The sequence below is a fragment of the Setaria italica genome, chromosome VIII (assembly GCF_000263155.2).
Source record: "Setaria italica strain Yugu1 chromosome VIII, Setaria_italica_v2.0, whole genome shotgun sequence".
In the NCBI taxonomy this organism is placed as follows: Eukaryota; Viridiplantae; Streptophyta; class Magnoliopsida; order Poales; family Poaceae; genus Setaria; species Setaria italica.
This window is the reverse complement of record NC_028457.1, coordinates 28,869,225-28,893,864: the sequence shown is the minus strand read 5'-3', so window position 1 is coordinate 28,893,864 and position 24,640 is coordinate 28,869,225. Positions and strand designations below refer to the sequence as shown.

The window sequence follows — 24,640 nt, the reverse complement described above, 5'->3', positions numbered from 1 at the left end:
GGCTAGGGTTGCGGTCCTCGAGCACTGGCGTAACATGGCATACCTGCTCCACCGGAAGCGATGCCTTCTGATGTGGGTGTTAAGGCAGCTAAGCAGTCAAGGCCTGACGAGCGCCAGCATAGCATCCCGCAGCCGCTCCTTCTGAAAGCGATGCTTCTGAAGAGTCGCACTCGGTGGCTAAGTGCTGAGGTCCTCGAGCGCCGGCGTAACATGGCACGCCCGCTCCACCGGAAGCAATGCTTTCCGACGAGTGGCATAAGGCCCCTAAGGGTTGAGGCCCTCAAGTGCTGGCGTACCACCGCGCGTGCCGCTCCTTTCGGAAGCGATGCTTCCGAAGAATCGCATAGGGCGGCTAGGGTTGCGGCCCTCGAGCGCCAACGTAACATGGCACACCCGCTCCACCGAAAGTGATGTGTTCTGATGCGGCTGCTGAGGGAGCTAAGGGACCAAGTCCCGTGGAGCACCAGTGTAGCATCACACGCCTACTCCTTCCGGAAGCGATGCTTCTGAACAGTCACACTGGGCGGCTAAGGGCTGAGGTCCTTAAGCGTCGGCGTAACATGGCACGCTCGCTCCACCGGAAGCTATGCTTTCTGATGATCGCACATGGCGGCTAAGGGCTAAGGCCCTCGAGCGCCAACGTCACATGGCACGCCCGCTCACTGTCACACCCGGCTTTAAAGATAAAACCTAGTGCTACCTATATGTATGTCAGGATCAAGTTTCATACATATAGTGACATCATTAGTGAATAACAGCAACAGTATCACGTAAAAAGATACAAAGACTTACAAGACTATCAGAGAGACACAACTTAAACCTTGGAAACAGAGGCTCCAAACTTCACAGGCATTCGACTGGGGGTTGCGCACACCTAGAACTCAGCACCATCTTCACAACGACTTCAAGGCAGTTTTTTCTTCTGAGCAACGTTGGTTATAGCAAGGGTGAGCACATGTCGTACTCAGCAAGTGTGAGGAGACTATGAATGCAAGGCTTAATCAAGGAAAGGCTTACTGGTTGACTGCATTAAGTATTTTTAGTTGGTCAAAATTTTATTAGCACCTGATTACTAAGGTATAAGTATATACCAACCCACAATTAATCATAAAGCACCAACATTATCGAAAACCAAGAAACCTCAATTTATTTTCATCTTTAAGTTCAATTATCATGTGAGGGTCCAATCCACTCTTAATCGTGAGCATGGTTGATATATCAGTTTTACACTCTGTAGAGGTTGCACATCTTTACCCACAAGTCGCGTAAAAGTTCAAAAAAAACTTTAGACCCAACCATGATATGTTGATTAGGCACAATACCACACTTTCGAGGTGTGATTGCATAGGGACGCTATGAGGCCTTTACAAAGATTCGCTAGTAAGTGGTAACCCGCTAAGGTTTCCGGAGCAGTAGTGTGTATAAGCCACCCTAGTGGGTGTAGTGTCTTAGCAAAGCACACTCCCCAAGAGGATCGGGTTATACCCCATCAACTGCCGCCCTTCTTACCCTTTCAGTAAGATTATCCATGACTAGAGTCTCTAATTAATTAGCCAAGACTAGAGCCATGATAGTTTTTGTAGTTGCACTGGTTCCTGGGTGGTTCTCTATGTTCTAGTTAAGAATTGTGATCTTGTATTAACAAAGGGTATAGCATAAATCAATCAAGATTAATATTTGAGTTCATTAAAACCACCATAACCCAAGTATAGCAACTAAGCATAGCTACCCAACAGAAAGATAAACCCAGGTTGACAAGGAATGATTATAAAAACTAGGCAAACCTTAATAGGACCCATCAAATTAAATGCAAGCATATGCAATAGTGATTAATAAAGTTATTGGGACAAAAGCACAAGGATACACTTGCCTTTCTCCAATGACAAGTTACTCTTATTGCTCTTCAGTTCTTGCTCTCTTGAAACACTACACCTTCAAGGCTTCCGAACAATGATCCTTCTACTCAAAGCAACAGCGGAACAAACATACAAAGCAGACAAACAAGTACAACTAAGAACTACACCAAAACGAAAGAAAGGCTTTAAAAGAGTGTACTAAAGTAAAAGGCTCAACCTAAGGTCACGCCAACGCAAGAAACGCTGAGAACAGAACTATCGAAAGGTTTGATTTATAAAAGAAATAAAAAGACCATATGCTTGATCCATTTTAATTAAATAGAACATGCACATAGGTTATTTCAAAGAAATACCCTATTTGGAATTAAGCAATTTATATTTAATCATCGAAAACGTGGTAAACTTAATCATATTTTATTTGTAAATATTCAAGTACAAGTTATGCCAATTTAATAATTAACTTTAGAAACTCAAAGCATGTATAAGACATCTAATCGAATAACTTTGTATTTCGGGTTCAACTAAACATATTAATACTAAAAATGCATTTACAATATCATTAACTATCTTCACTTTATTTATGAAAACCGATGTATAGCACTAGATATCTTTTATTTAGAAAAGCTAGTTATAAATAGAAATTAATCAATTAAATCTTAGTTTATGAAAACCAGGATAGAACCTAATAAACTTTATTTAGAAAACTAATTGAATAATAATTAGTCAAATTAATATTGATTATGAAAAATCTATGTAAATCATACTTAAATTCTTATTAAGAAAAGCCATTCAAATAAGCATTAATCAAATTAATACTAAATTTATCTTTAAAGATAAGAAATTGTGGAAAACATCACTATTAATATGTATTTTATATTGTTATGAATCTAACGCAACTTGAACGGAAAGAAACGAAGCTAAAACGTGAAATCTACGGACTAAACAAGGTTCTAAGGATCTAAAGTGGATTAACTGTAGACTACAGGGGTTAGCAAGTAAGATTACCCAGACATAGAGAACAGAGCCCGCGAAAAAGTGAAACCTCAGGGTTAGAACTGCAAAAGGATCATGGCTTGGATTAGATTGAAAGAAACAGAAGAGTTTGAGGGCTTTTCTGTGAAAGATGCAAGACACAAAGAAAAGATACTGAATTACGGGGTTCTTCAAGGGCTAGAAAGAAAAAGCGTAGGCTTATCCTCTTCAACCTCACTCACGCACGCCTGCGCAGGGGGTACTGACCGGTGCTCGCCGGCGCTCTTGGCACGGCGGGGACTTGGCGGCCGGCGCAAGCAGCGTAGGGGAGAGTGAGAGGCGCGGGAGGGGCGCTCACCGGCGGCAGCTGCAGGCGGGAGTAGCTCTGGCGGCGGAGGACAGACGGCGCGGCGGCGCTAGGAGCAGGTAGTGGTGGTGGCGCTCAAGATATGGTGGCAGCGGTGATTGATGGCTGGAACGGGTGGAGGGGCGTCGGGGGAAGCTGATGGCACCTTTTTATAGGCGAGAAGAGGAGCGGAGGCGGTGCCCGGGGAGCGGAATCGAGCGGATTGAAGGCCATGGCGGTTGGTGGACGCCGTTTATGGGTGTTAGGAGGGAAAACGGAAGGCAGCACGCGCGGGGGAGGCAGTGCGACGCAAGGAGCCGAAAGGGCGCCGGAACCTGGGGAGGCGCGTGGAGGCGAGGAGGCGCTGGATGCCAGGCGGCGGCGGGAGGCTGCAGTGCGGCTGGAGGTGGAAGACCAGCCTGACGAGCGGGCCCCACCTATCAGTGGGTGGAAGAGGAGGAGCTAGGCTGGCGGAGCAGGTTGGGCCGGCGCAAGGAAAAGGGGAGGTGGGCCGGTGAAGGAAGAAAAAGATGGGCCGGCCTGCTACTGTTGTTAGTTTGGGCCGAGAAAATAAAGAGAAAGAAAAGGAATGGACCGGGAAAAAGAAGAAAAGGGAAAGGCCGAGATGGGTTGGGCTCATCGTTGCGGGCTTGGCCCAAAAGTATAGGAAAAGATAGATTTAGATTTTGTATTTTTATAAATATTTTTAGTATAAAAACAAATCCAGAAAATCCTAGATAATGTTTTTAGAGAATGAAAAATATTCAAAAAATCTCAAAATCCTAGAAATTCCCAAATATATATTCGGACACGAGAAATCTAAATAAAATATTTGGAGCTTTTGAAAAGGATTCTAGAACCATCCAAAAATTGGATTTAGCTCTAAAAAAGAAGAATAAATTTCAAAAAAAGATGAAAAATTCTCAAAAGAGTTTGGACAACGTCTTAACATATTTTTGAAACTTTTTCACTCATGAAACACTAAGATGCATCGGCATGAATGCACAGACACAGAACAACATTATTTAATTCGAAAAAACAAACAATTATTTTTCCTATACTAAATTTCCTATGAAGAAAAATAAATGTTGGGAAAAATTTTAAAATTATGAGAAAATCATTGTTTAATTATTCCTTTTTAATCGTATCCTCAAATTCAAAAATTTCAGGGTATGACATCCACCAGAAGCGACGCCTTTCAATGAGGCTGCTAAGGTAGCTAAGGGGCTAACGCCTGACGAGCGCCGTCGTAACATGGCATGCCCGTTCCACCGGAAGCGATGCTTTCGGATTAGTTGCACAGGGAAGCTAAGGGCTGAGGCCCTTGAGCATCGGCATAACATGGCACGCCTGCTCCACCTGATGCAGCTATTGAGGCAGCTAATGGGCTAAGGCCTGACGAGCGCTAGCGTCACATGCCTTGCTTCCACTGGAAGTAATGCCTTCCGCTACGGCTGCCAAGGCAGCTAAGGCCCGACGAGCTGCCTTCCGAGATCAAGCCAAGATCACCTTCCCAAGGGTGCATCATACTTCCAGGTCTAAGGGGGTGCCCCTCCTAGGAATGAACCGGTGGGGGGTTTCGGGATCCGCCGAAGGTGTAGATTTAAAGATGTTTTTTACTAAGATCATATCTATGTTGCTTTGCTATCCATGCTCAGAATTAGAATATATTCATAGTCTAGGTTGCTATAGATTGGTTACCTTTGCTCTATCTGTTATCTGTCTATACATGCTTAGTAGATTGGATTTGAATCTTTCATAAACACGAAGTTAATACTAGCAATGCTAGTTGAAATAGATATTGTGCTATAAGTTCCATGGATTGAGAAATCTTGGGGGAATACTCTAAGAAAAAAGCTACAACTGATCCGTACGTTTGCGATTCACAAATTGGCTTGCTAACAGCCGTCAACAGGCAATGACCACATATCTGCACCTTGGAGGATAACTCAATATATCATGCACAGATTGTACCTCCCTCTCTTCATCAGATTCCTCAACTGCCTGACGAGGCCTTGGAGACTGATACTCTAAATATTCATGCACCTATCGGTATTGTCTCCTGGAATCACGATATTCTTGATATTGTGAGCTGGACTCTGGGCAATTAACATCCGATGGTAGCCTCAGCTTTTGATTCCAACAGTATTGGAAGAAAGGACAGTTCCAATGTGACTTGAACTTGCTTCTGTTGTCCTCCTCCCTATCTTCATTAGCCTCCCGTCTACTCTGGTATTCATTGATCATCATCTTGGAAGTCACCTTGGGTTTCCTGACGGATCAGCTGGCTTCAGCTTCCTCAACTTCCTGAGCCCAACTCACTCTCTTTTCGAACTCCTCGGCTGATACTTGCACCCTTGGGTCTATTGTGCCAGATTCCTTTGCCCTCTTTAACATGAGTAAAATTGACCTGAGTCTTGATTCATCTTTCTTGTCGACTGACGTAGGTTCCACCATATTGATAGCTAGAAACAAATGCTTGTCGACCTTCACCAGCTTCCATCAACTTTAAGCCTTCCTTGCTCTATAGCCATTTGGATCTGTTGACGAAAAGTCTTGTAGTCATTAGTATGATGTGTGATAGAGTTATGGAACCTGCAATACTTCCTCTTTTTGAGCTTCTCAGCCCGACAAAATCTTGTGACCCGGAGGTAACTTGATCTATCCTTCTTGTAACAGCAGGTTGAAGATCTTGTCGGCTTTGGTGATATCGAAGTCATATGTCTCTGTGTTGGTTTTGATCCATAGGCATGAGATAGGTTTCTTGCTCTTAACCCACTCTGCAACACTAACTTCTCCATAAGCATAATAGTATTCATCGGATGAATCATATGCTTTGAAGTTGGAGAACCCATACTTATTCATGTGTGAACTCTGGAATCATCTCTCATGAACTGAAACCTTATGCACCAGATGTGCTAGACTATCAAAATCCTAAGGAGCAAACTTTTCCTTAGTAGAGTCTAGCAGCCCTTGATAAGCCAATTCCACTAACTGTCCATCGGTTAAGTACATGTTATAACACTTGTTGCGCACTTCTCTGAACCTTTGGACAAACGCAGTCACTGGCTCTTTATTTCTCTGCTTCATCATTATGAGACCCATCAGCTTCATCTCCTGAGCCTCCACATAGTAATGCTTATGGAACATCATCTCCAAATCTTCCCAACTATTAATAGAATTGGGTGCCAATGTTGAAAACCATGTGAAGGCGGGACCCGTCAATGATAACGGAAACATCCATACTTTAAGTGCATCTATAGAAGCTGCTTCCCTACACTGAACCAAAAATTGGTTGACATGTTCCCTTGTAGACATGTTGTCCTCCCCAGAGAACTTGGTGAAGTCAAGAACATGGTACCGATGTGGCATTGCCACTTGATTAAACCATCTAGTATATGGGCACTGATACATGTAGGCCTATTCCCTTGGTTTCAAGCCAAACTAATTCTTCATCACCTCAACAATCTTTGTGGCCCAATCTTCATTGCTTTGTTCATTCCCTTGATGCGAATGTGGGGAAGCTGGAGGCATGGATCCATCTACAGCTTGAGGCTGATGAGTATCGAAGACTCTATTATCATCAGATGTGAAATTTGACTGTCTTGGCGGTGTCAGTTAAGGGTGGGCGGTCCCTATAGCAATTGACCCTAATGCCTACTGATTAATCGGTTGGCCCATAGTTGGACCGACCGTAGGCTGCCGCGTCAGCTGCTCGGAAGATGAACCTGGTTCACCACCACCATAGCCAGACGTGTTAGTCGTATACTGTCTGTATGAATACTTGCTAACGTAATGATCTGCAACTTGCTGGATCATCCTCTAAATCTCATTAGCCAATACCCCAGTTGGACTGATCAGAGTGTTGTTGACCATTGTAGTGACTTTAGATTGTAGCTTGTCGTCATCTTCTTCAATTGCCACATTCTCATCTCTAGGGGGACGTCATTGGCACTGGGAGAGGATGCTTCTAGTGAGCGGTTCAGACTGAATGATTGCAGGCATGCTGCCACATATCAATCCCTAGCATCTTCAACTTCCTTCCTTTGTTTATCATCAAGGCTATCCAGGGTAATCTCAATGGGACATTCAGGCATGCTTCCACATATCGATCCCTGGCATCTTCAACTTCCTTCCTTTGTTTCTCATCAAGGCTATCCAGGGTAATCTCAATGGGAGTGAACTCCTTGGGGGCCTAGGGGTTGTCTTGATCATCACCAAGTTCGCTGGCCATCTGGTTGAACTTGAGGCAACGATGAACACTAATGATGTTTATTGATTGTTTGGCCCACTAGGCGTGCCAAGAGCGTGTTGAAGCAAAATCTGGACCTTAGGCTTCTGTGTTGAACAATACGGAGGACCTAGGGGATTTGCTTAACTCCAGTGCAGGCTCCAAATCAGTTCACGAGTGGTGCAAGGCGTGCCAGTCTATTTGACCTGAAAATTGACAAAGTAAACATTAAATTCTTGAGCCGATCGGCGGCGAAGCCTCTCGAACTCATGGGTAAGCATTCTTGGAATAAGCACTGCAACAGATAGATATTTAATATAATACGGTGTAAATGAATAAATATTAATGGCATGTGCCATCGGCTGTATCAGCCGACAGACTAAAATAAATCATTATAACACAACAGCCACAAAAGGGGAGCCCTTGTTAACTACGCGCTTACCAGATAAGCTAATAGATCTACCTAATGTCTTGATAAGTATATTGAACTCATACAAGGTAACACGGGTTTCAATTTGGGCTGCTAATGCCTTGATAAGTGTATTGAACGCTGGTGGACAGTGGGGAATCGAACCTGAGACCATTGGTCGCATGCGCACAGGACGAACCACTGCAGGACTGCTGCTTTCGTGTTTTGTTATAGTATAATAGTGTTTTTATATACATTTCCACTACGCAGAACACTGATTTTTGTCATTTTGTAGCAATGTACTTATATTGACCAACTCGATTTAAATGGAGAACACATGAGTAGCTCATGATGTTGTTCGGCTGGCGGCAAAGCAGCCAGCTACTGTTGCGGTAGAGAGCCAGTTGTTGCTGCGGTAGAGAGACGTGCTGCGGCTGCTTGCTCGCTGCAAAGCCGAAGCAGCCAGCCGAACGAGGTGCATTTCTCTCTTTTCAATCCGGAATTAAAACTTGCAAGTGGTATTTCTCCATCATAAAAACTTCAAATTGGATTATTATTTTTATTTTTTTTTAAAATCATGATCTTTTATTTAATGGTATTTTTTGTATCTAAATTTATATTTCTTAATCTTTTACATATGCCTTGTTTTCTTCTACCCAAGTAGATAATAGAAAAACATGTTTTTCAATAACAATCGGTAATATAACTTCTTATTTTCTAATATTACGGTAAGTATAAGGTTGTGTTGTAATTTGAGGTGCATAAGAGTTTAAAATGTTATAAGGTATTCAATCTCAAAGTTTGACTTGAGTTATAAGAAATTATGTGACAGATGTATTCATTATTGGACAATGTATGATCTCACTTTGTTAGAATCATTTAATTTTTTTATGGCAAGCTCGTGCACTCAAATTATGATGCCAAATCAATTTGTAGAATTTTCTAATCAAATTTAAATATTATTACAATTATTTTGTGGTAATTTTAAGATCATAGGTTGAACTATCCCTAGAAAATAATTGAGTTTTTCATCAATTTCTTGGGCAAGGTCTATAATGGAACATATGAGCCAAAGTATAAATTTTATGCATTTTTCGAATCTTATTCGAAATACACATAGTTCAATTTGGAATTATTTTTTATGAGAAAGCAAAAATTCATTTAAACTATAGAAAATAGTTAAGTAGTTCGAAAATTATTGAAACGCCTACACAACAATCTTTATGTAGTTTATTGCATGTCAAAAGTATAATAAGATATTTAACATAATTTGTTTTGCAAGTATCTTCACAAAAGGTGACTTACTTAGTTGAAAATAAAAAAAAACTAAACTAAACGGGCAAAAATCCTAGCCCTAGGCCATTTTCTCGGTTGGACTGCACGGTCCAACACTTCCTGTCCATCCATTCCTGATCGACGGTTTGGATCACCTCATCGTGCTATAAAACCACGTCCGGCTGACACCCCTTGCATGAAACCCTAGCTCCCCCCCACCCTTCGTCCTCTATTCATTGCCGCCGCAACTCACTCTCGGAAGTAGGGATGGAAATGGGTCGGGTCAGGTACGGGTGGAGCAAAACCCATCCATAATGAAACCCATCATTTCTATTTACACCTACACCCATAATGTCTAACGGGTGGATCTTTGCACACATGCCCCACACCTGCTGGCTATCGGGTATCCACTGGATCTGAAGTAGAAATTTACAAAATATACACACATAAGCATACTATTTCAAGCAATCTAATACAAACTTGACACACAAAGTACAAGTCAAGCAACAAGCTGAAGTAGGAAACAAAACTTTAATGTTTGATCTCAACAAAAATGTAATTCTAGCAATGACACCAAGCTAAACCTTATGTAACATTACATACATCAATAATTCAACTTGAGTTTGGAAGTAGGAAACCGCTAGGGTTGTTTCCCGATCTTTCGATGAGGCGTGGGATAACTCGATTGGTCGATGGAGACGACGTTCACAGCCCGACTACAGCCTTTCAAGCTGCGCCTTAGCAACTGATACACCACCTCCAATGGTCACCGCGATCTTGTGGAGCACGATCAGCCAAACCACTAGGATGATTCCTGCAAGCAATCAAGGAACAAGCAAGAACAATTAGAACAAGCAACTCAATTGCAAATATGGAGATGAAAACTAATCTGAACTCACAAAGTTGAGGTTCTGAATCAAGTAGAACAGATGGTCTAGTTGACACCCGTGTCTACAAGGAAGTAGCAATGGCTAAACTTTCAACAAAACAAAACCCAATCCGTTGGTGGCGACTCTAATCCTTATTAATACCTAGGAGGACGACCAGGGGGTGTTGTGGTCGTGCTCCAACCCTAGGACATGTCCCTAATGGACCCAACTTGATACACAGCCCATTGGGCCAAAATAAGGTGACGCAGCACCAGAAAACCTCTCGATAGTAAATTGGTCATTGCGACCGCCTCAGACAAGATATGGACTTAAGTTCAGATCCATATAAAAATAGACTTCTTTGGTCCTCCATACCTTCCATGTGTGTTTAACACTATTTTTTATCCATGTATGTATTTTTGAAATTGACAACGAACACACATCATGGTGCAACATCAATTCATCAAATGTATCAAATAAAATCATGGTAAAGAATTCTTTCACCTGTGAATCAAAAGTTACTAATGTGGTTGTATCGGAGCAGGTTATGTCCTCATCATTCTCCCCTTCTTGGCTGCAAGTCGTCCTCGACTGCTCCAATGGTATTCTAAGGTGCTTGCTTTGATGTTGGAGCACGAAGCGACGGCCATGCTGTATGACCACAACCAGTAATACTCCCCTTCTTTGGCCTTACCCTATTGCATATGGGAAAAACTAGAAAAACTTTGCAAGATATTATTAGTGTTAGTGCAGCCCTCTATTTGATCATGGTATTGTTGCCCAAAAGGATATTTCAGATTAGAGCAAATATAAATTTTATGCACCAAATATTCTCCTTTGCTGTCATATTTGCCAATTGAATGAAGTGAACAATGATTAAAACTTGGCAAACGAGAATCAAATTTAAGTTTCTCTTTTAGAAAATTTAGATTACACAGAATATCAAATTCAATATAACCCAAAGTATTTAAAGAGGATAGCAAATTCAGTTCATCTTGTGCACAAGTAGATGAAAAAGCTTATCTTCAGCACATTTGTATGGTTCGAAACTAAAAGTATCACACTTATTCGCCACTTGTGGCATAGGAGTAAAAGAATCATCAGCACACAAGTCCTCTTTATCACAAGGAACAACAAGTAATTCATTTTGTGATAAAGGAAAATCAGCAATGGGTTCCACTATTTGTTGCTCTTCATTAGCATGGAGAGTGGACAAATTTTGGATATAATGGGTCACATCATTCTTAAGTATTCACAGATAATAGAATCTCCTTTTCAACATTGAGAGTAAGACAAAACAATTGACCAATATGTCTGTATGATTTGCTAATCAACAAGGTTTGAATTTCAGAATTGAGCCCTATCATGAACCTACACATAATATCTTCCATGCACTCATCTAATCCACCATACATGATACAAATTTTAAAATCATGGAAGTTTTTTTCACAGTCCTACTACCTTGCCTCAAGTTGTCTAATTTTGCAAGCAAATAATTAGCATCTCTAAAAAGAAATTTGAAGTCTCCCAAGATTCTAGAACTTTGTTGTGCCTACAAATGTGTTTCCATTCTAGCAAACCATATCCAGTCAAAATATTAGAGGCAATATAAATCTTTTGTTTCTCGGATAGGTCATGCTCATCAAATTCATTATCTACTTTTAGCTCCCAATCAATGTAAGCTTTAGGATCAAACTTACCATCATATAACGGCAAGTGTTGAATGACATCTTGAATATGAGGGTCTAGTTTCGACAGCTCAAAAATCGTCGTATCACCTGCCATGATTAGTAGAAAATAAGAAACACAAAAATAGTATTTATCCTCCTATCAACTACTAGGATTTGTTGATTGTAATTTCTTTCAAACTCAACTTGTTAAAATAAGCCCTTACAAGGTCTTACCAAGCCAAACAGGAGGTGACGGCAACCAACAAGTCTACAACCGTGGAGCGAACTGTATTGGTGCCGCAGCAACAAAAACCTGTCAAGCTGTAGTCGAATATGTGGAGCTGTAGGTGGGCTTAAGCAAGGAAATATACTAGCACCGCGTTAGTCACAAAAAGCAAGTTGAGTAATCGTTCAACGACGATACTGTGCTGGTCCTAGGCTAAACCATGCTAGAGACGTGAGCCTAGACACAAAGGTAGTCACTGAAAAAGAGTAACTAGCACAGCACGAAGAAAAACAATAGATTCACAGATTCAGGTCCTTCTTTTTTCTCATCTTGTCTTATTTTCTTCTTCTTTCTTTTTCCTTTTTTTTTCAGGAGCCTAAATCTTTTATGTGGTACTATGACAACCCAAACAATAAGGCTATCACACATAGCCCCTTTGAATTGAGATTTAACAACTCTTGTTAATACAACAGAGATAAAAATCTCTAGGAAGATTGCGGAGCGCTCGTAATGAATTTTGCTACAAGGTCAGATCCATTGGAAAGAAGACAACTTCTTCTTTCTAGATTGTATTTAAACTCCCAAATCGGACATTATATGGATCTGTGGTGGTAGAAACGCAGCAACGATGTATATGGTGATGGTGGATGTCGTGGTGACCAAAACGTGATAGAACTCAAAACTCTAAAGGAAAAGACACTAAGACCAGCAACTCGATACAACCGATGCAACCGAAAACTCAACAAGCCCTAACTAAGCAGCACTAGTAAAAGGCTAAAAGGGTCTTTAGGATTAAGGAAAACTAATCTACTAATTTTTTATGGGCTTTTTCTGGACTATAGGAAATTAAAAACAGCAAAAAACTAGAAGTCTCTCATCGATAAACCTTGCTCTGATTACCAACTGATATGAACCCGCTAGGGTTGTTTCTCGATCTTTCGATGAGAGGCATGGGATAACTCGATTGGTCGATGGAGACGACGTTCACGGCCTGACTATAGCCTTCCAAGTCGCGCCTTAGTAACCGATACACCACCTCCAATGGTCACCGCGATCTTGTGGAGCACGATCAACCAAACCACTAGGGTGATTCCTGCAAGCAATCGAGGAACAAGTAAGAATAAGTAAAACAAGCAACTCAATTGCAAATATGGAGATGAAAACCAATCTGAACTCACAAAGTTGAGGTTCTGAATCAAGTAGAACATATGGTCTAGTCGACACACGTGTCTACAAGGAAGTAGCAATGGCTAAACTTTCAACAAAATAAAACCCAATCTATTTGTGACGGCTCTAATCCTTATTAATACCTAGGAGGATGACCGGGAGTGTTGTGGTCGTGCTCCAACCCTAGGACATGTCCCTAATGGACCCAACTTGATACACGGCCCATTGGACCGAAATAAGGTGACACAGCACCAGAAAACTTCTTGGTAGTAAATTGGTTATTGTGACCGACTCAGACAAGATATGGACTTAAATTCAAATCCATATGAAAATAGACTTCATAACGAATCCGTGAAGTACTTGAACACCCAAAACGGAGTTCACATGGGGTCGTGGCGGCCGTTGCAAGTTGGCACAGAGCTGCAGTCCGAATCCAGCCCCAAAACGTGTTGGATTGGATCTCTTTCTTTTCTTGGGCTAAAAGTGACGTGGTGGCCTGGTGGAGGACGTTGGGAATACTTGGACTTGGCCCCCAATCTACTTCTTTAGTCCTCCATACCTTCCATGTGTGTTTAACACTATTTTTGATCCATGTATGTATTTTTGAAATTGACAACGAACACACATCATGGTGCAACATCAATTCATCAATGTATCAAATACAATTATGGTAAAGAATTATTTCATCTATGAATCAAAAGTTACTAATGTGATTGTATACGAGCAGGTTATGTACTCATCAATGAGCGTCCGTTGGACACCCATGGATGAAATCTTGCACCCACCCCGACCTATCTCATTACAGGTTGGGTCGGATAAGACTCATGGTTAAAATTTAACATCCACACCCGCACCCATTGAATGCCAAACCCGTGGGCACCAGCACCCATGGGTCCAACTTACTTGGGAGCTTTGCTACCGCTACTGCTGCCGCAGCCCACCTGCCGCCGCCGGCCATCGCCCTCGCGGCCTCGCACATCTCGCCCGGCCCAACCCGCGCTGCCGTAACACCATCCGCCTCATCTCCACTGCTACCCTCAGGGCCTCAGATGCGCCTCCCCGCGTCCGCCCAGAGCGGCAGAGCCCCCACGGCCGGGCGGGCGCCGCCGGACCTTATCCGCGCCAGGCCGGGGCGGGCGCCGCCGGATCTCCTCCCCTCCCTACCCGGCTGCCATCAAACTTCGCCTGCTCCACCCAGTGCCCCGTATCTCTATCCTCCTCAGATCCACCTCGTCTGCCACGGCTTGCAACGAGGTGCCCCCGGTCTGCTCGAGGAGGGAGGCCGGCCGGCGTCCGCGGCATGCCACGAGGAGCAGTCGTCGCGGCACGGGGACGCACCCCACCCTGTCCAGCAGCGATGCGCGGCCGCTCTCGCTTACCGGCCTCCGGTCAGACGGCCACGACCCGCTGGCCGCATCTCGGCCACCACCATGGGCCGCATCTCCCCTCCGCCACACATAGAAGCTAAGGTATGATTCGAAGCTCTCAGGCCTCAGCTATTTGGGGCTGTTCACTGTCTCCTCCACTACAACCATTGGTGCCGCCGCCGTGGCCAGCACCAGCACGTACAGGTCACCTGGACTATGCCCAGCACCTCGTTGTTGTTCTGCCCAAATGAATTTTCAGTTACTCTTTTCCATATACTTTGCTTTGCTGTACATTATGGACCCTGTCGCTGTATACTTCCTCCATCATTGAGGTTAATTCATGGCTAGATTACCCTAGTAGCTTATCTGTGGGAGGCTTTGATCTGAGAATAACTGTTATCTGATATGCTGGGGTTCAGTTATGCCTGATGTTTGGTTCTGTGACTTGCAGTGAGTGCACTAGATTAGTTCCTAGTAGCCTCCTGAAGGGAAATTTTCTGGCTCTAGATTACACAATTGACATGGTCAGGTAAGGTTCCAAAGGATTAATTTATAGTAGGCTGATGAGGTTGTGTAGATTGGAGTACTCGAATTGACATCTAGCTGTACAGGTCTCTAAAAAGAACATGTACAGGCACATGTCCAATCTCTATTGTGATCTCTCAAAGAAATTCAAGTGTAGCTGTGCAGATTTTCTAAATTAGAAATTAGAACTCTTAAGTAAATTCTCATGCTGTGCAAAACTGAAACTCCCGGACAAAAAATACAACCTGATGATATATGTATATCTGTACATTAGGTTCAGGCTGCTAGCTGCTAATTTCCAATAATGTGAATATGTTTTCATGCACTAATCACCTAATGTTTTATCTAACAGATCACTGGGATCGCGAGAAGGTATGCTGCTATGTGAAAAGGATGGATTAAAAGGATGCTTACCTAGACTTGACTAATGCAGTTGCTACTGGTGTTCTTGTGCCCAACTCTTGTGAGAAGATGCAGGTGTGCAGCTCCTCTGTTCTAAGGGTGGTGACCTAAGTGTTTGTGTGCTTGTGTTACTTATAAAGCTTCTAGCACCTAACTGCAGCATTGATCTTATGGCCTTATTTGTTCAAGTAACTAATGTTTGTGTGGGTTCTTATTACAGGGACGAAGGTCAAGTACTTGAAGAACTAGATTGGCCTAGTGATGGTACTGCTTGGAAGGTAACGGCTGCAAATTGCATGCTTTTGCTGTTAGTTTCTTGTACAGTACGTGATTTTGATTGAAGTTCCATGGTACAACATTGTGAGATGTGTTGGATTAAAACCTAAATTAGATTGTGATTTCATGATGAATGGTTACTTATGTTGATTGTATGTATGTGATGAGATGTTGGATCAGAAATTATTTCATGTGATCAAATGTTTAATATGTTGTGTATATGTGGGCTGTGAACATGGATTGGTTTTTTTGGGTGGGCTGAGATGATAATGTATTAATTGGAAAAAATGGACCTTTTTAATGGGCTGAATATAAAATGGGCTCCACTTTCTCATTGTGGGCCAAATTCTAAATGGGCCAGAAAATGAGTAGAATGAGATAAATGGGCACAAACTGACCTATCTTCTTGCTGCCACATCATCATCCATGTTATATCACATTGGTAGCCATGTCATGCTTAGTTGGCCAAATGGTGAAGTGGCTATACAATCCATGACGAATTTTCTCCCACATGTCAACTATTTGTGACGTTTATTTTCGTCACTAACATTGAGCTTGGGCTGGGTTACGCGGGCATAAAGCCATTATGTGAAGGTTAAGAAACGTCACAGATTGTATTGATCTGTGACGATTACGCGGAAACGTCACGCAGATTAATCTGTGACGCTCAATACATGATGATATCTGAAAATATCACAGATATTGTTTTATGACGGTTTTTTAGTGATTTGTGACGAAATTTAACAATCATGGAGTACAAGATTATTTTAGTGTTAATCGTCTAGGTTCTATCAATCAGGTGCGAAATTCTCTTGACATGCTACAGGTAAAACTGGACCTATCCTGCCTTCAAGACATCAAAGATGATTTGGAGTTCTGCTGCCTGCTGGCAAAGGAATAATTAGTGGTTATTCTGCCAGGTATTCTTCTCCCGCATGTAGAATACAGAATGCTGCATGCATAGGTTGCAAGATAATATTTTTTGAGATCACCGTTTTATTTGAGATGTAACATGTTTGAAACAAATTGTCAAGATGTTCTGTGGGATGCAAGAATTGGCTACGAATCACCTTCGCAATTGATCCATCTTCTCTAGAAGACGGTTGTGGCAGGCTCTCCGACAAAGTGATGGTAAGAATCACTAGTTCCTTGCAACACAAGACAAATTGTTATGAACTTGTAGCGACATATGATATTGTGCCATCTTCACGGGTTTATTGGCTTTATCGGAAATCTATCGGTTTACCCGATTGGTTTTCGGTTAAAACTAAAACAAAATTTTATCCCAATTTCTTCAAATAACTATCCAATTGTTTTCAAACCGTTTAACATAGTGAAACTGCAAGTAATAATATTGAAATAAGATAATATCACATGTTTACGTTGGTCGATCAGTCAATTGTGTGCAAATTCAGCTGAAAATTAAAATTTTGATGATAAAAATAGTTTTACCGGACCTTGCTGATAAATGGAGTTATCGGATTTATAGAAATTTTATCGGCGATAAAATTGTTCCCTGGATCGGCCTGCTTTTATTGAAATTAAAGCGATTACAATTCGGCGGTGGTTGCTGATGGATGACAATTCGGCGGGATGCGACTCAAAGTTACTTAAAAAAAACCTGCCACCTTACACAGGGACAGATTTTTCTTACTACATATCACGTCTAGGACTCAGCGAGACGTGCGTGGTGTTATTCGCGCTCTCAGCGGCGGCGCCATCATCCTCACGAACAACGTATTGGTCCCAGTGAGATCAACGCCGCCACCGCCATCAGCCGGCGGCGCCCACTCGAACTCGCGCACCAGCGCGGCGACGAAGCACCCGACGTGAATCATGGACAGCCCCGCGCCAGGGCAGTGCCGCCGCCCGGCTCCGAACGGCATCATCTTGATCTTCTTAGGCCCCGGCAAGGGGCTCACGTCCTCCCCTTCGCCGCCGGCGAGGAACCGCTCCGGCTTGAACTCGTCAGGGTCCTCCGTCCACGTCTTCCGGTCCCTCCCGATCTGTCCTGCATTGAACAGGAACCGCACCGGCGTGCCGTCAGGCGGCGGCGGTGGCGCTCCGGCGGCCGCAGCGCCCTCTGGCCCGACCTCGCGCAGGATGGTTGGCAGTGGCGGGTGCAGCCGGAGGCTCTCGAGAATGACGGCGCGCAGGTACGGCAATTCCTGGAGGCGCTCGTCGGAGACCTGGCCTTTACGGTGATCGCCGGCGGCAATGAGCTCGTGGTATAGCTTCTTCTGGACCTCCGGCTCGGTGACGAGGCGGGCGAGCGTCCACTCGATGCACGACACCACGGACTGGGTGCTGGACCCCAGGAACTCCCAGACGAGCCTCACCACCTCGTCGTCCCTGAGGATGCGCCGGGCGCCGAGGCCCAAGCCGCCGCCGGTCTCGGAATCGTCGCTGTCGTTGGGGACGCGAAGGTCGATTAGAGAATCGAGGTACGACGAGAAGCTCCCACCGCCGCCGTCGCTGCGCCGAGACTGCCGCCTCCGTGCCTCCACGACGGGGCCGAAGACCTCGGCCAGCCGGCGGCGCATGCCGATGATGTACCTCCACTGCCGCCAGCGCACCAGCCTCGCCAGCCTGGACCTCGCTAGGAGCTTGATGTCCACGTTGGAGTGGAAGAAGTCGTGCAGCGTGCGCCGCATGACGGCGACGTCGCGCTCGCCGACGCCGTCGCCGAAGCACAGGCGCGCCATCGTCCCGAACACCGCGGCGTACACGCGCTCGCGAATGGCCACCTCCTCGCCGGCGCCGACCACCCGGGTGGAGAGATCGGCGACGAGGGCCTCCGCGGCGTCCCGCTGGATCGGCTCCACGTGGTGGCCGAGGCGCGAGGGGTGCAGGATGTTAACGGTGAGGTTGCGCCGGAGTGCGCTCCAGAGCGTGCCGTAGGGTGCAAAGGTGATGCTTTCGGTCTTCGGCTGGCCGGCGTCAAAGTCGATGCCGAGGGCGGCGTCGGGGTGGTTGGAGAAGAAGTCGGCGTGGTCGAACATCAGGGCCCGGGCGACGTCGGGGTCTCCTACTTCAATTATTACAGGCATTGGTCTGGTAGTGTGGACATACCTGCTGCGGGGTCGCCAGTAAGCGGCGAGGAATAAAGCGAGCACGGCGAGAACGGCGGCAAGCAACTGCATTGCTTCCATGGCTTCTGATCGGTTTCTTGCATTGGGACCTTCTATGTGTATACTGTATATATAGATGGCCATCCAATGCGCACAAAAGCTTAGACACTCAGAGCCTGTCAGCAGTGGGTAAGCTCTGTGTGCCGACGAGGGTGACCAGCTACCTTTCGCTATTAATTAAAAATTTAACTCCGAGACGTGGAATGATTGATCCAAGACGCTGTCTTACGCCACATTATTACTGCAAATCTGCGCTCCTACGTGTCCTGCACTGCAACGTTGCTCTAGTCTTACCGCACAACCTCTTCGTCTCTCGTGATTAAAGCGACAGTAATAAGATTATAACAACGTAAGACCCAAGTAAATGGGCACAAGCGTAGGCAGACACTCGGGGCCTGTCAGCCATGGGTAGGCGATCTGTGCCGGTGAGGGTGACAAGCAACCTTTCGCTACAAAATATTAGACTCCACTTAAAAGTTGCCGTGATTCAGGACGCTCTTTATTGCAAAAATCAGCGCTCCAACGTGTTCCCCACTGCAATGTTGCTTTTATCTTAGTCGTAAAACCTTCTCCGTCTTCACTGATGATTGACAATATGTTTACCGTTCATTGTTTTGGCCATTTTTTTTTAAAAAATATGATATTAATTGATTCATTTTTACATCTAAAAATATGTATGACTATTGTTTAATATGCTATGCATACATGATTTATAATGGACTATGTAGCGCAGTGACAACAATTTTGAAAGAACAAAATGATGACATAAAACTCTAGTAAGAATTTAATAAAAGGACGATACATGAACATGAAGTGCTTAACTAAGAACACCTCCAGCAGTCTCCCAGTAAATAGTTACCAATAACTAGTTAATAGGGATATACTAATATTACTTTCACTGTTATTGGGAGAGTTGCTTTTACAGTCTCTCATTAATCTCATCCTAAGCCAACGGTGTATTGGGAGAGTCACCACAACTCCTCCTTTATTTAGGGAGAGTTGGGGTGAATTATATACAACATCAAACTAATTTCACTATATAGACCATGAAATATATTTTGATATTATAGATGTTAATATATTTTTCTATAATCTTGATCAAAGTTAAACAAGTTTCACTTAGGAAAGTAATCTAAAATTGATAAACTGGCTAAGATATAAATTTTGCATTTGATATTTCTAAAATATGAGGTTATTTAGATACCGGAATAACCATACCAAGTTTGCGACAAGATGCCTACATATAAAGATTGTCCATCCAATCACATCGGCCTTAATTTGTTGGCGCGGCTGGTAAGCTCTGCTCTGCCGAGGTGACAGGCTACCGATATAAATCTGACTGAAATCCCGCCAATTGTGGGCTAGTACTTTAGTGCTTTTATATTTCATGATATGATCTCACTATATGATTGGAGGCAATAATTGCTCTTTGGAACGAACATTTTAGGCAGCATCTTGGACCCTCGCATCAACATGCAGTTGATTATGCGTGGTGCTTGCTGGTAGCCCATGCAAGCTCAAATTGGTGACCGAAGATAATCTTGTTTCAAGCACTACAAAACATATATATGTACTATATAATGATAAATTACATATCCAATTATATCACTACTACGAAAAGGATTTGTAGGGCACCCATTTTTTTCTAGGGCACTTACAAAATGCAGGGCTACTGTAGCATTTTGGCCCGCCCCTATAGAAGCATTTGCAGGGGTGGTGCCCGCAACCTGAAAATGGAGGCTATTTCCAAGGGCGAGTGATGCCGTCACTCGTCCCCGGAAATGCTCTTTTCAGGGGTGGGTGATGCCGTCACCAACTCGTGGAAATAGCCCCATTTTCACGAACGGGTCGCCCCATGGCCTGTGTGGCGGAACCGCCCAAATTAACTTGGCTAAAATGCACTTAAGTCGCCTGACACGCGATCATGCACTTTAAGCAAGTCAACTCGGTCGTCCGTCAGATTTCATCCGATAAACCACTTACACAGGACCGAGAAGCATTGCTCACATGAAGGTGAGTAGCATAGAGGTTACAACATTCCCATCACATTAACATAGTTCAACATTTATTACATCAGAGTTTCCGAAATTCAAACAAGTTTGCAAGGTTCAACCAGACGAAGCAAACAAGCAGAAGCTAAGCGTCGATACACGATATCATGATGAAGCCGATCATGACATCAAAAATCCCTGCCCTCGCCGTCCGAGGAGGGATCCCACTCGACTGTCCAGCCCGGAGGGAGCTGGGTAGGCCAAGTGGTGCCAGCAGCCAAACTATTAACACCACCTGAAAAGTTAAGCCACAACAAGGCTGAGCAACTAATACTCAGCAAGACTGACCCGACAGGTGATAACTACTACCACCAAAACCTAGACATGCAAGGCTTTTTGGCTTTGGGTTTGCTTTGCCAAAAGCGTCTATAGTCGGTCCTTACTTTCAATATTTTAGCTCAAGTTCTACGTTCTTTAACCAGTCTAGATTAGCAATTTATACTAAGCAAGCATAGTTTCCAAATAATTAAAGAACAAGCATCAAGATTAATATCATCATCATGTTCCATCTTTACTCAGTGCAGAATAGCGATCAAGCAGTCTCAAACTGTGAGAGGCAGACGAATCGATTCGAATTTATTAACCATGCATGACGAACCTAATCTCACGACATCCGCGCACCACGAAGGGTCGCTTCATTTGTCAGCCGTCCCCATCAATCCCCAGGCTTGTGTCAGGGCCAAACTTCCCTTGGCATGCAATGCTCCACAGTCCCGGCCTCTTGCTGCACTATGACCGCACTTGCACCCACATGATGCACCATGGAAACCTCATTCCAGGGACAACAGGAGTATAAGCCACGCCCTAGTTCAATCAGGTACTAGGCTTTCCTATCCCATACTAGGTATGAGATTAGTACTTTCAAACACTTGATCATGAATGCCGACACGTTTCGACCTTAGTTCATTTTCATTTAGACAGACGGGGCAATCCACCGACCACCAAAACAGTTCACAAGGCCCTGCCCTGCCTGTCGTCCTTATGGTTGTAACATAAGTAACAAACAACTCCTATAACTCGCGAGTGACAGGAAATCACTCGACTTTTACCGTGCCCTATTAAGCATTGCATCTACACAACTTATCATGCTAGTGTTCAGATCAAAAGGGTGCTAAGTTCATGCATCTAAGGTGTCATTCAACTCCTATAAACATAAATGCACAATCATAAGTATCAACATATTGCATAGTTTAAAAACAGTGAAGCATGCATCGGGGCTTGCCTTCAGGAAAGGTTAGCGGTTCCTTGGGGTCTTGATCTAGCTCGGGCTCGCCCTCCAAGTGATGAAGTTCTGCAGCAGGTTCTTCCTCTGGTGCAGGGTGGAGCTCATAGGTTTCATCGGCGAGATTAGCTTCTACACGACATGCACATGCAGGAGTTTAGTTTCAACCAGACGCAAACACGAACGATGCACGACAGGGATTACGGTAGAAAGGAAGTTGCCTATAGGCCACATTCACCACAGAGTTGGATATATCTATTTAGCACTTTTCTTCTATTTACTATGATTTAAAGGCCTAAACAAGGGATAAAACCATAAGATATTATTTACAACAGTAACATGAGCAAACTTATTTTTGTAAGAAACTAGACAAAATAAGGATTCCAACAAAAGTGATTTGGTATTTTTCTGATTTTTCCTCGATTTAAGATGCAACTTCCAAGTTCCTATCAATTCAAAACGAGTTAAAAGAGTCGAGTCGGGAAAAACTTACGATCTGACCCTTAGACTTAAGGAAAAACTGTACTAGGATCCTCAGATTTAACACAGAGAAGTCCTCAAAATTTACACAGATACCCTCGGTCAAAAGAAAAAGACACAACCGAGCCCTCGGGTGAGGCGGACAACACTTGGGCGAGGCGGACAGGGTCGGGCGAGACGGACAGGGGTCGGCAGCTCACCTCCAGTCCTATGGACGAGGTCTTGGGGTCGAGAAGAAACAAGCCGAAGTGGAACGGTTGAAGGCGGTAAGCTTCGGGCGGCGGTGAGGTTCGGCGGTGCTCCGGCGGCGGTGGTGCTTCTCGTGGACAACAAGCAAGCTCTAGAGTTGTGTGAGAGGATGGTGAAGCGGTTGGTGGTGTCGGCCAAGCGCGGGGTTGGGCGAAAAGGGGAGCTCCACCGAGAGCTCAGGCGGCGGCAAGTACGGTGGAGAAGAACAGAGCAGGTATTGTGGCAAAGGCAGCGATGGCGAAGGGGACTCGGGTAAGAGGCTTTGGTACCTTTTAATAGATGCACGGAAGTGTTCGGAGGAAGGAAATGAGCTTGAGCGGGCGAAAGGATAAGATCGAGGGAGAAGGAAGTGCTCTGTCGCGGCGGCGATTGGTCGGCGCCTCCATTGGCCGAAGAAGCGGAGCTCCAGGGACAGGATCCTCCGGGCATTGGGCAAGGGAGATAGCGTCAGGCAAGCGCGGTTTTGCCGGGCAGGAGGATTGGCGAGGTTGGGCGTGTGTCTGGTCGCATCAAGCGTCGGATTGGGGGCGGCGGCTCAGCCGGTGCCCCGCGGTGGCGTGGCGTGCGAGGGGAAGGGAGACGCGGGCGCTGGTTGGGCGAGCGGGCGAAGGCGTGGGACGACAGCGGCGTGGCGGCTTTTCTGGCGAGCGGGCAAAGCTCCAGTTGGCGGGCGTGGATGCGCAGCAGCGGCGAAGGATGTGCTCAGCCGGCGATTGGCCAGCACGACGCTCGCCCCGTCTTGTCGTGGGCGCGGGTTGGGCGTCGAGGCTCCCGTTCTATCGCTCCCCCGTCGGGGATAGGGCGCGGGCGAGCTGCCGGTGGACGGCGGCCACGCGGCGGGCGATGCATGGGCAAACATGCCCAGGCACGCTGGCGTCGAGGCAAGGTCGGGCAGCGCACACTATCGACTTTGGGGGGGGCACTCCTCATGATTTTCAAACTAAACATTCGAAAACCCCTTAAGCAAACTTGTAGCACTGTGGTTGTAGTTCAACTTTATTAAAAGTATTTGCTCAGATTTTGAAAGGATTTCGGGGAACACCTTCGCCAAGAGGCGCATTCGGGACGGTTTCCCAGACTTAGATCTGGAACGTCCAGAGGGCTGAGTTGACTATTTACCCAACTTCAACTTGAATTCCAGGACTTAGGTTGTTTGCAGGGTTTTATAACACTCCTGTTTTGATTCTTATTTTTGACCTTCTCCCTCTCCGAATTAGCCAAAGGGTCTTTAACAAAAGTTGTTTGAAATTAAAAGTTTTACAACTCTTATTTGGGCAAAAGATTTAAGTTTGTATATAAAGACTCAAGTTTTAAATTTAACTCCAAAAAGAGCTTTTTAGGGTCAAAAAGGACATTTTACCTCTTTTGCTTAGTGACTAACAACTTGTTTAGGTTTAAGTACAACTAATTAAGGTAGAGTTGTTACAGCTTGCCCCTAAAAATCCTTTTCCAGGGTGGTTGATGGCATGACCCACCCCTAGAAATAGTCGCGTCAAAATAAATTCATAACTTTTCCATATAATCTCGGATGAAGACAAACTTTATGTCAAAATTTTATAGCTCGATGAGATCTAAAATTTTGTAGCTGACAAGTTTTTAATTTAAGATTGTTTAATAATTCAAACTATTATTATACGTTCTCTAGTTTTGAAATCTAAAGTTTTTGAATTTTCAAATGACTTTGGCTATAGATAAGCTCTACATCAAATTTGTAGTGTTTTACGAGACCTTTAACTGTGAAGTTGACAAGTTTTCAATTTAAGATTGTTTAATACTTCAAAATGTTATTGTTACGTTCTCTAGTTTTGAAATCTACAATTTTTGAATTTTCAAATGACTTCGAATATAGAGAAGAAGCTCTATATGAAAGTGGTAACTCTTAATGATATAGAGCATATGCGTGAGTATATGTATAT

General features: G+C 44.3%; 1 protein-coding gene and 1 non-coding gene across 3 annotated transcripts; one reads left to right on the top strand and one right to left on the bottom strand.

Annotated features, from left to right (window-relative positions):
• The first annotated feature begins 13,901 nt into the window (after positions 1–13,901).
• Positions 13,902–15,810, top strand: LOC101755373. 2 transcript variants are annotated; one of them, XR_001164665.2, is made up of 4 exons: positions 13,902–14,490; positions 14,840–14,917; positions 15,266–15,390; positions 15,536–15,810. It is a non-coding gene; the product is annotated as an uncharacterized LOC101755373 (transcript). The 2 variants fall into 2 exon arrangements; XR_002678696.1 differs by lacking the exon at positions 14,840–14,917 and having other exon boundaries at positions 13,912–14,490.
• Positions 15,811–17,264: 1,454 nt separating this feature from the next.
• Positions 17,265–18,743, bottom strand: LOC101754964 (cytochrome P450 89A2). Its single transcript, XM_004979404.2, has one exon. The coding sequence runs from the start codon at positions 18,741–18,743 to the stop codon at positions 17,265–17,267; it is 1,479 nt and encodes a 492-aa protein (XP_004979461.1).
• Positions 18,744–24,640: the final 5,897 nt, after the last annotated feature.